The 17,354-nt window shown below is 34.7% G+C and overlaps 1 protein-coding gene across 3 annotated transcripts; it reads right to left on the bottom strand.

Annotated features, from left to right (window-relative positions):
• Positions 1–1,538: 1,538 nt before the first annotated feature.
• Positions 1,539–17,120, bottom strand: LOC103972880 (PHD finger protein ALFIN-LIKE 3). 3 transcript variants are annotated; one of them, XM_018821165.2, is made up of 6 exons: positions 16,901–17,117; positions 16,779–16,811; positions 13,973–14,201; positions 8,719–8,862; positions 7,272–7,395; positions 1,539–2,151 (listed from the first exon to the last, which is right to left on the bottom strand). In XM_018821165.2, the coding sequence occupies exons 1-6, from the start codon at positions 16,998–17,000 to the stop codon at positions 1,873–1,875; spliced, it is 909 nt and encodes a 302-aa protein (XP_018676710.1). In that variant the 5' UTR covers positions 17,001–17,117; the 3' UTR covers positions 1,539–1,872. The 3 variants fall into 3 exon arrangements, with proteins under 3 accessions (XP_018676710.1, XP_009385537.1, XP_065018034.1); XM_009387262.3 differs by lacking the exon at positions 8,719–8,862 and having other exon boundaries at positions 16,901–17,114; XM_065161962.1 differs by lacking the exons at positions 1,539–2,151; positions 7,272–7,395 and adding an exon at positions 8,304–8,637 and having other exon boundaries at positions 16,901–17,120.
• Between the last annotated feature and the right edge of the window lie 234 nt (positions 17,121–17,354).

Raw genomic sequence — 17,354 nt, 5'->3', positions numbered from 1 at the left:
AAATTGTTAAGATCACTCACATCTCTAAATCCTCTAACAATGTAAGGCTCTTTTAGGTAGATCTCACTCTTCTTTGTTTTTGTTTTTCTGCAAATGACACGTAAGTTAATCCTTTATATCTAAACCTTAAATGAATATACTCTTTTTTCTTTCAAAAGAAAAAAAAACACTCTTAGATTAGTAAAATCCAAATTAGAAAGGATATTGTTCTCTATTCATTACTTGTATATATGATCTAAACATTTATGCTACAAGAAAGTAGAACTACTCATTTACTAAACTATATTTAATATCAATAATATGATACAAAGTCAATAATATCTCCATCAAGATTATATATATATATATATATATATATATATATATATATATATATATATCATCATCATCATCATCATCATCATCATCATATAGGATTCTAGAATTGGATATTTGAATTAATTAAAAATTCTATGATCAAACCTGAAAAAATCTCATTTTATCAAGTTTTGATAATGAAACTAGATTACGGCAAACAATAGATACAAAAAGAGTTTGAGATAAATCTAAATAACGTCCAATTTCTAGAATAAGCTGATAAATTCCATTAATAATATATCGGGCTGGTCATTAATATATGATCAAGTTTGGCCATCTACTTCATACTCAAAATTATATCGAAAATAAAAGAATTCTGCTATATTTTATTTGATATATTATCTAAAATTTTCATTGTCGAATGCGATATTTTTCACACATCTAACAATGTGTTACCATGTCGAATGCATGCCGATGGTTCAAATTATCATCAAACGTAACAAGTCTCTATTGCTAGTGATATGATTTTGAACCGTTCAATTTTGGATGACCCTGTCAAAATTCTTACTTCAGCAATTGAATTACTTATTCACATTTTTAACTCCTTAAATATTATCACATATTATTTAGTTTGGATAAAAGTTTATATTTATAATGTTGAGTGATGTTAATAATTTCATCATATTCGATAAGACGGAAGTTTTGTTTTCCTTTGTCTATAACATTCATCGTTCGACTACAATTTTTTTTTCTGGTCACCGTACATCCAACGATGTCAAGCAACCAATAACGTTGACGCCGAGGATGGCAGTGGTGTGATCTCCTTACATGGTTTCTTCAGTATTGGATATTTGAACGGGGAGAAGACGGTGGTGCTAAGATGGAATCAGCATGTCATGCATTCTTAGAAATAGAAATAGTGTGGCTACTGCAAATTGTTCTTTCACAGTGGTTTGTTGCTTTTCGCACTTGGATTGCATATTCCTGTTTTCTCACTTCGGTCAAGAAATTATACTGCATTCATTGTTCCGAAAGAATAATGTTATTAGCATTTGATTCTATGCCGTCAAGATTATAAAAATTAAAATTAAAAGTCATATCCAATAATGTGTTTCATCTCAAATTTATATATGCTAATATATGTTATAATTACGTCAAAAATGCTATAAAATTCAATAAATAACATATTACGACATGGTAGAAACAAAGTCTAATTCACGAATCTAACTCACCATATTCCCTTTAGATTCAATATACTTGTTTCCTTCCATATCTCCGATATGTCAAACATACAGATTTCAAATCTCAAGAGGAAAGGATTCCAAATAACTATATAATCATGTTGGACATAATGAATTAGAACACCTGTACACGACCAAAGAAAAATTTGCCCTATAATTAAGAGTCATCTTCACTAAAACTAAGAACCAACTGTGCTACAAGTTTCCAGAGTGAACCCGTGCAAAAGGGAAACGCCTGGTGCCTGCAGTAAGTCGTAAACTAACTCTGGCATGGTTACCATGATGCCAACCAAGAGAGACAAATACCTCAAAGAGCTTTTGGCAGATGTGGGCCTTATGAGATGCGCCTCTTGCTGTGGCTGCACCTCGGACAACAGTAGTTCTTGATGTGCTTGGCCTTTGCCGGGGTGACCCGCACACACTTCCCATGGTACCACTTCTCACAAGCATCACAGCAGATCCAGAAGTAATCTCCTACAGAGTCATTCCCTCCACATGAGGCACAAAGATGTTTGTCCTCGTCGTCATTGTTGTCGTTGCCATTTAGGTCTTCAACCTCTTCCTTGATATGCTTTGATTTTGATTTCTTAGCCTGATGCTCTGATGATGCCCTCTGTCATCACCCCCAATGAATAAATGGCTGATTTTAATATATTGTGAGATCTTAAACAGGAAAACTGACTGTGTTGCTAATTTACATTCGAATGTCCACTTCTTGGTATCAAACAGCACAATCCAAGTAACAAAATGTCTCTAATCCTAACAGAAACATGATATTTGCTTGCATTAAGAGACTTGCCATTCAAGTAAAAAGGGTTTTGTCGAGCACCAATTTTATTTCAGGAGCACAGGAGATGTTGCTGCTGCTTAATGTAATGAAACAGTTGTGGGCAAGAAAGATTGAACCACAATGAGACAGATTCAATAAAAAGTCATTTTTTAGGGGTTTAAGGAATGATAGAAAAGAAAGCATACAGGAAACCAATAATAACAAGCTTAAACAAGAGGTGGTGTCTTTCCTATCAGCAGATCAATTCTCTTTCTTTTTGTTTTTTTGAATAACAAATCCATGCAGGTGTTGGACAAAAAAAAACCTAATGTCTCCTACGTCATGTAAACTTCTTTTTTCTTTACTCAACTGATACTAAATATTGCTTTCCGTTCTACTTTGCTGCAAAAATAAGAGCAATTCTACAAATTTGCAACACTAAAATTAGATGGAAGTAATCAAGCACAGTTGCCTGAAATTATTGCTAAAATTTGATGGAAGCTATCAAACACAGTTACTTGAAATCATGATTTGCTGTACCGAAACATACTGCCCGATAAGGGACCCATATACATATCGCTCTATACCAGGTGGTACTATTACATGATCCCATATCACCCGATACGGGGTCTACATCAGTCGGTAACAGTCGAAATCTGATCATTACCAACCGGTACAAGTCAATAACGATCAAATTTCAACCATTATCGATCGAGGGCTGAGATTGCCCTATTTCAAACGATCAAATTGATCGTTTGAACCATTGCAAAGGGTTTTTAAACCCTTTTCCACCCTTTTAACTCATTTCACTCTCTCAAACCTTTCTCACTCATATCTCTCTCTTATTCTTATATTTTCACTCTTCTAAACTCAACAAAGTGATTATTTGTGGATTGAATCAAATTTGAAAGACTAATTTGGGAGAATTAAGAGGAAGAACACTCTAATCAAGAGGTGTATGTTCTCTTTCTAGATTTTTATTGGTTTTTGAAATGAGTAAGGCTATTTTATGTGGTTAATAACCTAATGTCTAATATGTAGTTTGATATTTTTGATGGTAGAATAGTATTAATTAAGAAGTAATTAAGGTCATTAATGTTATGATTAATATGTTTAATGCTATTTTTTAAAAATTAGACACTTAATGGGTTAAATCTTTGTTTTTCATGTATATTAAGATGATTTATATGTTTATGATAGTATAATAAGTGTAATTAAGTTTTAATTAAGATTTTTAATGTTGTGATTAGTGATTTTAATGATAATTTAATCAAAATTGATCAATTTAATATCTTTAATACCTATTAGGGTGTTTGACATGGTGCAAGAGGACTAATTAAGGATTAATTAACTATGTTAATACTGTAATTAGTGTATTTAATTATGATGATTTTGAAATTTGACCCATTGGATCAATTAAATGTCTTTAATAACTATTAGAGTGTTTGACATGCTTATAATGATGAAAGAGGAATAATTAAGGGATAACTATGTTAATTATGTGATTAATATATTTAATAATAATTTAATCATAATTTAACATATATTGGATCAAATATACGTATTTAATGCTTCTTTGGGTGTTTAACATACTTATAGTGGTAAATTAGAGCTAATTAGGGTTTAATTAAGTTTTTTTATTATTATGATTAGTGTATTTAATGAAAATTTTAATGATATTGAGTCAATTCTACATATTTAATGTCGAATATGTTGATTGACATATTTATAGTGACAACGGTTCATTCCGTATAATCGCATCTTGTTATTTTAAATTAGGGCTAATCACATCTTGCTTATTTGAATCAATTTTGATAGGAACATGATACCAAAAGATAGACAAGAACCATCATCATTAACAATGCATTTATTGTAACTACATCGACAAGGGTGGAGAAATTACCTGGGTGAAGATGTATTTGGTCGACGAGTATCCAATATTACAAAATGCAATAAGGTTCCGACGGAGGTCCGTAAATCCTTTCAAGACAAGTTACAACAAGCAAGGGAAGATACAATGAAAAAGAAGGCAAAAGCTAAGGAAGAACACTATAGGGCTACGTAGGAGCCGGTTTATGAGGAATATGAGGGTCACGACGATGAAATCGACCCGAATCTTAGAGTTGGTATTCGTGTATCATTGGAGCACCTACACATGTATGAGGAAGCAATGAGGCATCATTACCTTGACCCACAATGAGAGCGTGGCAGTGGCAATGGGCCTGTGTCACAAGGAATCCAAAGGTTGGTCGACATAAGACAACCAACTGCCCCTCAATTAAGTCAAATTGGGAGAATGAGGCAGGGTGGAATTCGTGGTTTTGTGAGAGGACTTGGTAGGAGGTCAACACCAGATATTATTGATATTGATCTGCAAGCCTATCCTCCACAAACAATGAAGCAGACACGGACCAACGATGCATATTAAAAAGAAAAGAAATGGGATATTGGAAAGGCAATTGTAAAACGGTTCAACTTCCACATGATTCCAAAAAACACAACCCAAGGTCAGAGCATGATCTCTTCTATTCAAAAGTTTAGCACAAGGATCCAACCTCCAACACCAAAGGAGAACCACAACATATATTTAGATAAGGTGACAGAACTGAAGGATTAGATCAAATCCTTCAAGAGGCAATGGGATGAATATGAGATGACACTAATGTGTGATAGTTGGACAGGGCCAACAAGAATGAGTATCATCAATTTTCTTATTTATTGCAACAAACGAATGGTTTTTCATAAGTCAGTTAATGCTTCCAACACGATTCAAGATGCAAAATATATTAAAAACCTAATGGACACTGCAGTAGAGGAAATCAGACCATAGTACATTGTCCAGATAGTCACCGACAATGGGGCCAATTTCAAGAATGGTGGTTTACAATTGATGGAAACAAGGAAAACATTGTTTTGAACTCTATGTGCAACTTATTGCATGGATTTAATGCTGAAGGATATTGATGAGCTACCATCAGTCAGCAAGTATGTAACTCAAGCATAGCCGATCACAAAGTTTATATATAATCATCATTGAGTCTACACTTTAATGCAAAAGTATATATATAGTGAGATACTCAAACTTAAAGTCACTCAGTTTGCTACAAATTTTATTGTCTTAAAGTCAATACAGTAAAAGAGGCAAGGCTTCAAGGTAATGGTCACCTCAAAGGAATGGTTTAATTCCAGATATTCGAGATCGACCGATGGAAAAAAAATAAAAAAGACTATTCTTTCTTCTAGGTTTTAGGATACCATGAAAGAAATCATAACAAGAGTAAAACCACCTTACGTTATCTTCCGTAAAGTCTATATGGATAAGGATCTCTAAGTGCCTTATCTTAGATATATACTAACTACAATAAAAGAGGAGGTCAAGAAAGCATTCAAAGATGATTTTAAACTTGAGCAATACTTACAAATCATCGATCATAGGACTGAAGTTTATATGGACCAAGATATCCATAATGTAAGTAAATTCATATTCAATGTAAAAAAAATTATAATTTTTTAATATTTAAACATTCTTACTAACAAAATTATTTGTCTTGCAGCGTATTATCTAAATCCAATCAAATTTCGATATAGTCTTGGAATGAGATCAAATTTATTATCGACACTAACAAATATAATATATCGACTTTTGTCAAACACTACCGATGCTATTATAAAGGGCTAATTATTTCAGGAAATAATTGATTCATTCTCCGACGTTGTAGCTATATCGTGTCAATACAATATAGATCCTAGTGACGAAAAGTTACACACATGTTGATTATAAACTATATTTGATATTAACTATTTGTTATACTAATAAAGCCCTATTTATATCCTTTTACAATCGATTGGTGGCTATAATTTGGAGGGGACACACCAAATTTAAGGAAGGTTATCATCCGTATACTTTCGCAAATGACGACATCTAGTGGTTGCAATCGTAATTGGTCAACGTTCGCATTGATTCACACGAAGGTCCGTAACAGACTATCGTATAAACGGTTGGAGATACTGGTATATGTCCATTATAATATGTGGCTAAGGTTACGATGTGCCGAGTTAGACAAGGAGCCAAAGCAAACAGAGATTGATCCCATCGGCCTCCAATTCTACAACGAAGATTTAAAGTCAATGTTAGAGCGAGTCGAAGTAACGGAGAACCAAGAAGATCCTCTACTTGATGAGGTGGGGTATCCTCGATGTCCTTTATGTTTTATTACCAAGGCAATAGAAGAAGAGGAAGCACATCTCCAACAAGAGGAAGATTCCCCTCGATTAGAACGTAGTGGAAGGAGATGAAAAACATCAAGTCAAACTACTCGAGTAACTAGAAACACCTAACTATCATAGTTGTCCGCCCAACGTACAAAGGAAACGGCAAAGAGAAAGACAGTAGCATCAACTATATAGTTGGAAAGTATCAAGTCGGTCGACGAAATCATTTCTTTGTATATAATTCAATATTAACGGAAGGATAGTCCAGAACGTACAAAAAAGCTATTGCTCAAAGTTCGAAAAAAGATATGTCACTATTCTTTCCTAATTTAGATTATTTTTGTTAAAATTATATTAAATTTATATTTATTTTTAACTTTAAAATCATAATCTAACTTTTTTTATTTTTTAGATATTTTTGGAGCCATTTTCGATGATTTTTGGCATACTGTCGGTACGCCTCGATATGTACCATACCGATACATGGTTGGTATGCCAGTATGGATCGATACAGTGAATCTTGCCAAAAATAGTTGCTAATTTCTGAAAAGTAAATAAAAAGCCCCATTATATTCTATAACTATTAAGTTAAATTCAATGGCAAATGCAGGTCATTATCTTGAATAAAAAGCAGTAAAAGATATCATGCATCCCCTGCCATTTCTGTATGACAGCGTAATTTCCTATTTGAATCACAACTGAACAAGTAAAATGGTACTTTTCAAGTAGAAAGCATCTAAGATTCCACTTACCAATTTGGAATTTGACTTCGATTTATTACTGCTGTGTTTAGAACCAGAGACCCTCTGTAGATTCATTTCACTTACTACTTCACATAAGGTAGGAAGATCAGCTATCATAACTGAGAGGTGTTTCCTGCAATGCAGAAAATCAATCAAGTTTCTTTTGTAGCTGAAAACCACATATAACTAAGAGAAAGGTTCACTTGATTATAAAATCAAGACAATTGTACTGTTGAAATTAAATGGTGAGAAGAGAGAGGAGAGAAAACTATCACAATAGATCAAAGAGAGTAAGGGTCTAAAAATAACTAATATGTTGATTAAAAACCATTATTAATGTGCCCATAGTTTTCGACTAAAAAGCATAGACTCGAACATGAGACATGACACAATACGACACGGATATGACGACACACCATTTTTAAAAAAATTAGGATTAACATGAGTTTTATAGTACTAACAAGTAGTAATCCTCATTATGAACCAAACTGGATTTTGTAAATCTAAAGTTCAAGACTTACATTTCCAGAACACAAAAACAAAATAATAAAAGAACATGACAGAAAGGTTCAGAAACCAAATCATATAATATGAGCTCAGGAAAATTGGACAAGGAAATGATCTATAACATATGTAACATATAACATCAAGAAAAGAACATGGTATGTGGTTTCTTGATAACCAAAAAACACAAACTCGAAATATATGCTCATAAAATCTGAAGAATTTTTTAAATTGTAGTGGAACTCTGAATAAGACTACAGTTCTTTAGGTAGCTTAGTATGTTAATAAGAAGTCAGATAACATTGGTACCAATATACAAAGACACTAGTGTGGAACAGAATCCACAAAACTTTTAGGAATTCATCTGTGTGTGAAAAATAAACCAGAATCTTGTTTTAGTTAAGAATCTGCAGAAAGCGAAGAGCTTGGCAATAGTTAAACCACAATCAAAGAATCTGCAGAAAGCAGAAAGCTTGGACAATAGTTAAACCACAATCATGAAAGCAAAGAATCTGTGTGTGTCCTAACTTCTTACTTATGAGAGGAACAGACCCTAATCAACTTGCTTTTCAAACCTAGAACCATCCTCTGTGAGCCATACCTATGATTTTTGACGGTTGAACTGGAAGACTTTTTCTTATGAAAGAAATCGAGACTATCTTCGTTCTTCCATGCACATGAATTCACACAGGGAAAGCCAAAGCAAGTGACACCCAGTCTCAAACCAGGTGGTGTTACTTTCGTGCTTCAAATTCCAGGATGACCAAGAGCACTTGAGAAAAAACCCTGACAAATCAAGACTCGAAAAGGAGAAGGGTCGGAAATCTGAGACCAAACCCAAAGATCGAACCAGAAACCAGAAATCCGGGTCCTGGGAAGCAGAAAGAGAGGACCACATAGGGTTCAGTACAATAGAAGTGGGCGAACTGCAAACGACGGGTCAGCCTGATACCTTGCGAAACAGCAGCAGAAGGTGAGGAAGAAGGGTCTGTCGGATGACAGCGAGGTCGCCGAGGGCCTGAGGACACATGTCCAGCTGTGTTGGCGACATATCCGTCTCCGACACAGGTATGTCCCCAAAATCCACATGTCGGTGCTTCATAGGTTTTCGGAAGAAAAATTTTGAACTAAATTATACAAGAATCAGAAAGTACTTGATTTTCATATGAATAAAGAATAAAAACACCATCAACATGAACTACATCGCTTAGAACGAGTATAATATAGAGACATAACAAGTTATCAAGAAACTATAGCAGAAACAGTTGTAGTGAAGTCAATCTATTAACAAAATAAAAAAAGCAGATTATCACGAAGACATAGCTAATTTCAGAAATAAATATGTCTAGCCTTCTTTGTGTGACGATATTATGTTTTTTACAACAAATTACAAATTAATGCAGTATAAAAAGATACAGAACAATTCAAATACAGCTACATGAAGTTCAGAAATTATCTATTATCCAACATTATTTAGAAGCAACACTTGAGAAAGATCTCAAGTTGCAAAGAAAGATCTTGTTTTCTCAACTAGAACCAAATAGTACAAGGAAGAAAGATCTCAAGTTGCAAAGAAAGCAAGACCTCCTTGTTCTCTCAAAACTGATCAACTGAATCCCTATAGATTACACTTCTCTCAAAACTGACACTTTTCTTCTCCAGGCATACTTGGAGAAAGTGACTAAGAAGATAAAGAACTAAATTGATTTAGAGTGGCCTCAAAAACTTTGAGATAGATGACTTTGCGCTGATGAGACTCCAACCCAACATCACTCAAGCTGCATGTGAAAGGATAAGAGTGCAACTCCTAATGTGCCTAAAGATCTATCCAGTGTTTCATAAAAGTTGTCTCTACCCTATCATGCTGATCCATAAAATCCTTACCAAAGGATACCAATTCAGCCAAATCTCACAACTTATGCTGAACAATGAGTTAAATCAATTTCGGCAGATCAAATTTGCATCCTTACCAGCAGAGTTACAGAATTGGAGTACTTGATATATGAGTTAAACCGAAAGAAGAACAAGTTGCAGCACATAGTAAGGCTTCAATGATGATGACAAAAGGCAATCAAGTGGGAAGGATGTTATGTACTATTGGGCTGTCAAATATAATGGCTTTTGTTTGTCATAGTCACTAATGGTTGATAATTTTATAAACAGTTCTGTATAGTGTTTACCGGGTAGCGTCGTAATAAAAAAGTTTTACCGCGCTGTGAGAGAGTTTTCACATGTCAGAAGATAGGATTTGACTGATGGCATACCTATAATTACGAGTAATAATTTGTTAGCCATCTTAGCCTTTGGAAAACCCCAAAGAGTACATGAGGGATACTCCTCTCAAATGTACCTAAGCAGTATGGGTTGATGATCAAGCCAACAAGTTAGAATGTGTGGATTTTATGAATGAAATTGTTTCATTTTCTACTCTCGAGATCCTTGCAATACTTTATCAGGTTGCAAAATTTTCATTTGTTAATAAAGTTCCTTTATTTTTAGTGCAGTTTTGTGCAATGACTGTTGTATCACTGGATACAATATAGTATGAAACGGATGGTACACACGATACTGATCCGCCCGACGACTGGTATGCGGACCAGCTCATTTTAGTATGCAGGAAGAGGAGGGTATACTGCTCAGTACATACTAGTTCAAGGGTATTCTTAATCATCTGGTAAGGCCAATACTCGATCATCACCGACCTATAACGGTACTAGTTCAAGTGTCAATTCAATTGTGGTCAAACGGTAAATCTTTTTAGGCTGGTACCCTTCTTTTATAAGCCCTTCCTTCCCCTCAGTCACTCACACTCTTTCTCACTCTCTTTCTCGATAAAACATTCTAATTGCTCACTCTCTCTCACTCTCTTTCTCAATTAAAAATCTTAATCAGTGATTCGAGCTCGTCAAAAACTTCAAAAGCTTCAATTAGAGGGATTCAAATGCATCATTTGGTGGAAGATCTCTTCAATTAAATTAAAGGTATTTATTTTTTTCCAACATTTTAGTTATCTTTTGATATAATTACATCCTTATTACTAATGTTTTTAATTTTGTACCATACCGCCCAATACGGGCAGTACGTACCAATCCGCCAGCAGGCCGGCATGCGAACCACCCGCTACTGGGTTGTATCAAGTTTTTGGCCTCGTATCGAGTGGTAACGGTCAAAATTTCAACCGTTACCCACCTATACTGGGCAGTATCGATCAATTTCGACCGTTACCGGCTTGTACTGGGCGGTACCAATCGATTTCGATCGTTACCGACCTGTACCAAAGGCAACATATGTGACCAAGGGGGAGCAATGCCAACAGGGTAAAAAGAACGAAAATTGCAACACAACTCAATCAAAAGATACAACTTTTAGAATTTCCACTTCGAAAAGAACAATAGGAACAGCTACAAAACGTCAAAGTAATCAAATCATAGCATGAAATCTTTCCACGAGCCAATAAACAGAAATGTTGAGGCAAAAGGAACAATGCTAACCACATGAAGATACCACAAACCACAATAAATCACTAAACCAAGAAGAATCGAAGAGTGGTTTTGCATCTACGAGGCGTACAGGAGGCAACATATGCAACCAAGGGAGCAGCGTTGACATGGGGAGGAGGGCAGATTTGAGATGAAATATAGCCGTCGCCAACCTTAGTTCCTGCATGTGGTAGTTCGTACTCACATGTGAGACGAACCAGTTCACGAGTGGAACCAGTGCAATGACCAAGCGAGAGCCGATCCAAGTTTAGATGATGAACCAAATCATGTTATTTGGTTTGCAAGATTGACCAAGCTCAAGCTTTAATGAAAGAATCGGTACCTGTACAGGTCGATTTTAACGTATACGATATGGTATGCTGGTACTGTACCATATCGAGCAAAGCTCGGTACACCCGTACGGTACATGATTTAAAACCTTTATTAGTGTCTTATTATGAATAACTATAGTTGATTATTGTATTTCTCTTAATATTAGGCTTAAATAGGTCCATTATCATATTTTTAGCACAAATTAGAGATAATTTTGCCTAAACACACCTAGTTTGGTATAACTAGGGTCATTATCTTTCCTTAGGGCTAATTTGAGATAGTTAGGTCTAACTAGGGTGATTAGTGTCTCTCTCTAAAATCTAGGCTCAATTAAGTCCATCATGTTAATTTTTTGGGTCAATTTGGGGTAATTAAGGTAAAAATATATAATTACTGACCATTTATGACTCATTTTCATTTTATTCTTATTAAAATTAAAATTAAATTAAAATTATATTAAATTAGGATAAAAAGGGTTTAAAAAGGAATTTTGATTTTTCATCCATTTTCTGGCCCATTTTTTGAAAACCAAAATGTACCAATTCGAGCCAAGACTAGCATCGTCAGTCTGCACAAGACGATCGACCTTGGTTTTGTGTACTTTTTTTGATCTACCAAATTATGTCATTTGTGAGCCACCAAGGACTCTGCTGTTGTGATCATTCAAGTAGTCTAACTAGTCTGCCATGAAGGAATGCTACATAGATAAGTTTGACAACGCCAAGTCCACAATAGCATGAAGGGACATGATTCAAGAGTAATTTAGTTTATATTTTGATTGAATAAATTTGATTAGTTTAAGGATATTTTGCATACATCATAAGTTGCCACACAACAGCATCTACCAAATGGAAAGAAAAAGAAATAAATACAAAAAATGAAAGAAATATTGATTGAAGTTTAGAAATCTTGATTAAAGATTCATCTCTATAAGTAAAGAAGTAAATATCACAAAAGAGAAAGATTATTCTTCAAATCAATTCAAGAAAATTATCTTCTTTGGAGGGAGTAACAATTCATGTATTTGATTTGATGCAATTATAATTTTTCTTACTTTTATATATTTTCCTCTTTTACTTTGATCTATAAAAAGAGGCTAGAAAATTATAATGTATCATCAAAAAAATGGATGAATGAATTGATATTTACACTTGCAGTTGTTTTTATGATTAAATGATTTCATCATCCATGTGAAAGATGTGTGGAGGAGTAAGATTTTATCCTAGGAGTGTTCCATCATCATGCCCAATCGGACAAGTTCCTATGCAACGAAAGCATATGATGTAGGAGCAATTTAATTTATATTTTATTTGAATAAATTTTATTAGTTTAGGGATATTCTGCATATGCCATAAGTTGCTACATGACAACATCTACTCGAGACAAAAAAAACACCAAATATAAAAAAATAAAAAATGTTGATTAAAGAATACAAATCTTGACCAAAGATGTTAGAGATTTATCTATACAAAAATTAAAGTCATTATTCTTCAAATCAATTTAAGAATATTATCTTTCCTAATATGTATTTGATGTGATTTAATTATGATTTTTATATTTTTCTTGTTTTCTCTTATACTTGAGTCTATAAAAAGGCTAGAACACTGTAATGTATCACTAGAGAAATGAATCGAGTTATATTCTCATATTATGTGCAAGTGACGCAAGACCACAGTAGTTTTTTCCGATGGAATGATTCCATCAGCCGAGATGTGCAGAGGTGTAATGTCTTCATCTTGAGAGCGAGTTCGATAGTTATCCCTAATTTTCCTATTATCTTCGAGCATTATCATTCCCCTTTCTCTTTCTATTATTCTATTATCAAAAAATAAACATGGGTACTCGTTCTACAGACATGTATGCAAAATCCTCTTTTTGAAAGATGTATCTCAAAATTTTCATTCAAGTATTTACTAATGCCAAAAATACAGTGTTACTTTTGTAATTTTTTCAGTAGTTGACAGCAAACGTCTTCTTCAAAGTGTTATAGTTGCATTCTAATTCTTTTAGAATGGGAAGAAAATAGCTTGATAAGATGAAATGTTAGTAACCTAAATTCCTGGAAGACTATTTTAGAGATCTCCAAGTGGTTTGTTATATCTACGGACAAACTCATTCTGACAGTAAGTTCTTTTTACACAGTCCATGTTTTGCAGTATGGTGATTAAACAACAAAAATGCCAGACAGTCTGAATGAGATATCACGTAAAGTACAATATTTCCCATAATTCACAATGAAAAGAATAATGAATTCTCAGGCCCATGGAGCTATGCTTAAAAGGTATCTAAAAATAAAAGACTTGGAAATGCTTCATTAGAGATTAATGAATAGACAATAATAACAACAAAAGAGAAATCAGACTAGTAGATGAAAGTCAAGTGGTATTTGCTCACCTTTGTGTTCTATCAAACTGAAACCTCCCACCGAAATAAGATGCTAAGGCATTTAACCATGCGTCACTGTGTATAGCAACCAAAGATAACCAGTCCTTCTTGTTCGTTCCATCTCTTGCAAAGTTAATACCCAATACAGGCTCTGGAATCTCTGGAGGAACTTCATCTGCAGGTAAATTAACCTCCCAGTGTTCGTCAGGAAATCCATAAAGACACAGATTTTCCTTTGCTGCAAGAAGTAAATTTGATTAAGAGCTACAGCCATAGGAAGTAACATAAGCTGATTAACGACAGCAATCAATAATAAAGCAGAAAAACCAAATTCTCCAGCAAACTTCGGATCTGCATTTTGAAAGTCAGGTCAACAAAGACTCAATACACAGCAAAGATGCATCAGTCTACTAGATATGCATACGATAGGTCTCAGTCACATAAAAATGTAGCTAAATAATAGTTATTCTAGAAATTGTGTCACAAGCGGAACCATAGAGCCCATATTTCAAATATATGTTCCAATTACCATATATTAACACTGAAAATATGAATCTCAATTTGGTAAAAATATTGAATGTGATTGTTTGCTAGATGCTAAACAGATATAGGAATTAAAACAATAAACTAATACTGAATCAAATAAGTCCAAGTCTAAAATAACCAGTATTCGAACAAAGAAAAAATACAAATTTGACTAACATGTTGGCCCTGATCTGTATAGTGTTAAATTGATATTACAGTACAGACTGATACCATGATATTTGAAACTATTAATAAGAATATCATAAGTCTCCTATGAAATTATGCATCAATGGAAAGAAAGTTATGATTTCATATTTTTATATTCCTGTTTAAATGATACTTCACTATGATCGTTACTGATGCAGAAGATAGATCTTATAAGATAAGTTTGCAGGCCGATCACTCAATTGCTTAAATTTACAAAGCCTATGTTCATGGAAATAATGAATGATGCAAGTGAGGACATGATAGAACAATAACAAATACTTATAATTCAAATTTCTGTTATAAAACATGTACGAATTACAAATAAGCAGAAAATACAAAATAAAAAGGGAAGCATACTGTTGAGATTTAACACTCGAAGAAGTGAAGATTTCATGTCTATGATTGACAGAACCCAATAAACTACCAAATGGATCATTGGCATGTTACAAATCACGAAGAGAAGATTTCATGTCTATGATTGACAGAACCCAATAAACTACCAAATGGATCATTGGCATGTTACAAATCACGAAGAGAAGATTTCATGTCTATGATTGACAGAACCCAATAAACTACCAAATGGATCATTGGCATGTTACGGATCCCGAAGTTTATATTTACATGACAATAATTAATGTAGTCTCGTGGCATACATAAAATAGTTGCATGTAGTTATTAGGCTGAAAACTGAAGCACCGTTTACTGTGTTCTTAATTGTTGATATATTCCAACCATTGTTGGTTGGTATTGACATAGAGCAAATTGCCTGACTAGAATTAAAATAATGGAATAGTAAGTATAAATATAAATGATGTGTTGATAGTTGAGGTTAACTACAAGGTGTGATGCTGATGATTAGAAGCAATAATAGCTATGCTAAACATCGATGTGCTGCTCTATTATTTTTCCTTCAACATGCCACTCTATTTTTTACCTAATTTTTGGTCAATATTGGGAATTTCTTCCATTCAAATGCTCAACAAATCCAATATATTTATAATAATGCTATGACAGAAGAACTGTACAAAGTTTACATACAGACAATGTACTGTGAAGTGGATGGAGTCACTTCCTAAATCAAAGCCTAGAAATATAGGTGTTATATTATGATGTTTAACAAAAATACCCTCATCAATTATGCACACATTCTCCCACCCATCTGATTTTAAACACAAGCCTCCTTAGTTATAACACCCATTCTTTTTATGGGCATTCCACTTCCCTACATATGTTAGGCCCTCTGTACACCATATAGATAAGGCTCAAATTTCATGTACCGGTCAGGGCTTGGACTGTTACCATACCATGTCGATATGCTGGTGCAAACTGAGTTTTAAAAAAAGCCTGAAAAAAAATGCCACAAATGGGTTGAAAAAACAAAAAGAAGAAATTGCCATATACAGGCCCTATACCAGGCATACCATCTACTTTGCCCTAGTCCATGTATTGGTAAGTTGTCAGACCAGTAAATACCATCCGAATCGTATTGGATGGTATTGCCAACCTTGCTTACACAACCATCAAAGATGACAACCTCTAAGTTGTACATGGTAAAATCCATGTGGACCCATAGAATTCTTGCTTCATCATCAAAAAGTGCCAATCATTTTGTACTACCCAACCTACAGGTGCAGATTATTTAATAGCTTACTTGGCCAATAGATGGTCCAGTCACACTTCATCAACCACTTATCATTTTATCAAGAATTGCCATGAAAGACCCTTCGATCAATTGGTTGCTGCTAATTCGTGCTACGAACAAAATCAAACCCTAAACACTGGGCCAACGAATATTGAGTAAAAATCACCCCTTAAGTTGCACCCGCAATTAACCCCTTCGACATTGCTACTAACTAATGATTTCATAACGCCACTACCATCGACTGCACATGTAACAGCGTTACCAACGTCATAAGACTGGAATACAAGAGCAAGTGAAATGCCCTGCAGCGTTCAGATGATATAGAAGAATCTCCAAGGGCCTAAATATAGGGAACAGCAAGAGCTTCAAAAATTCGAACTTTCTATTATAACGAAGCAATGTAAAAGAACTCGACTTGCAGGAGGCAGTGTAATCACTTACCAGGATCGCATTGTTGGTGGAAATCCTCAAAATCTGCAGCGGAAAGAGACAGGAAAAGAACCAAAAGTCAGTAAAGATCGCATCACCGCGAGAGAAGATAAGGGCGAAGAAGGTGGAATTACCGGCGGTGAGGGCCTTGAGGATGCCGGCTCGCCGGGCCTTGATGTCGTGGAAGACGTATTCCACCAAGTCCTCTTCGCTGGCGGTCAATCCACGGTCCATTCCGCAGCGTTAATAGACGATCGGGTGATCGTATCGACGAAGGAATTGGGCGACAAGGGCGCGGGCGGGACTCGTGAGAGAAGGGAGAAGAAGAACGACGAGGGGGAGAGACAAACATGTATAAATAGGAGACGAAGTGCTTGGCGACGCCTTTGTCTAGCTACTTCCTCCATCGATCTACCTGTCCGATGATTTGACAGAGTTCAGGAAAGCCCCACAACTTCTCGGTGTGATTGGTGATTGGTAAAACACTTAGTATCGGGACTCATTTTCCTCATATAAAATATGATTTGTACTTCGACTTGGATACTAATTACTTCTAATATAAAAGAAGGAGAACACCCATTTGTTGAC

This window comes from Musa acuminata, chromosome BXJ3-8, assembly GCF_036884655.1.
Source record: "Musa acuminata AAA Group cultivar baxijiao chromosome BXJ3-8, Cavendish_Baxijiao_AAA, whole genome shotgun sequence".
Classification (NCBI taxonomy): Eukaryota; Viridiplantae; Streptophyta; class Magnoliopsida; order Zingiberales; family Musaceae; genus Musa; species Musa acuminata.
This window is presented reverse-complemented; position numbering and strand designations above follow the sequence as displayed.

Excerpts from the sequence above, each read along its gene's own strand:
- LOC103972880 (XM_018821165.2), bottom strand. The coding sequence starts at position 17,000 with ATGGACCGTGGATTGACCGCCAGCGAAGAGGACTTGGTGGAATACGTC. Across the intron at positions 16,812-16,900 it reads CCTCAAGGCCCTCACCGCCG|ATTTTGAGGATTTCCACCAA; the intron begins GTAATTCCACCT and ends TTTCCGCTGCAG. Across the intron at positions 14,202-16,778 it reads CCACCAACAATGCGATCCTG|CAAAGGAAAATCTGTGTCTT; the intron begins GTAAGTGATTAC and ends TACTTCTTGCAG.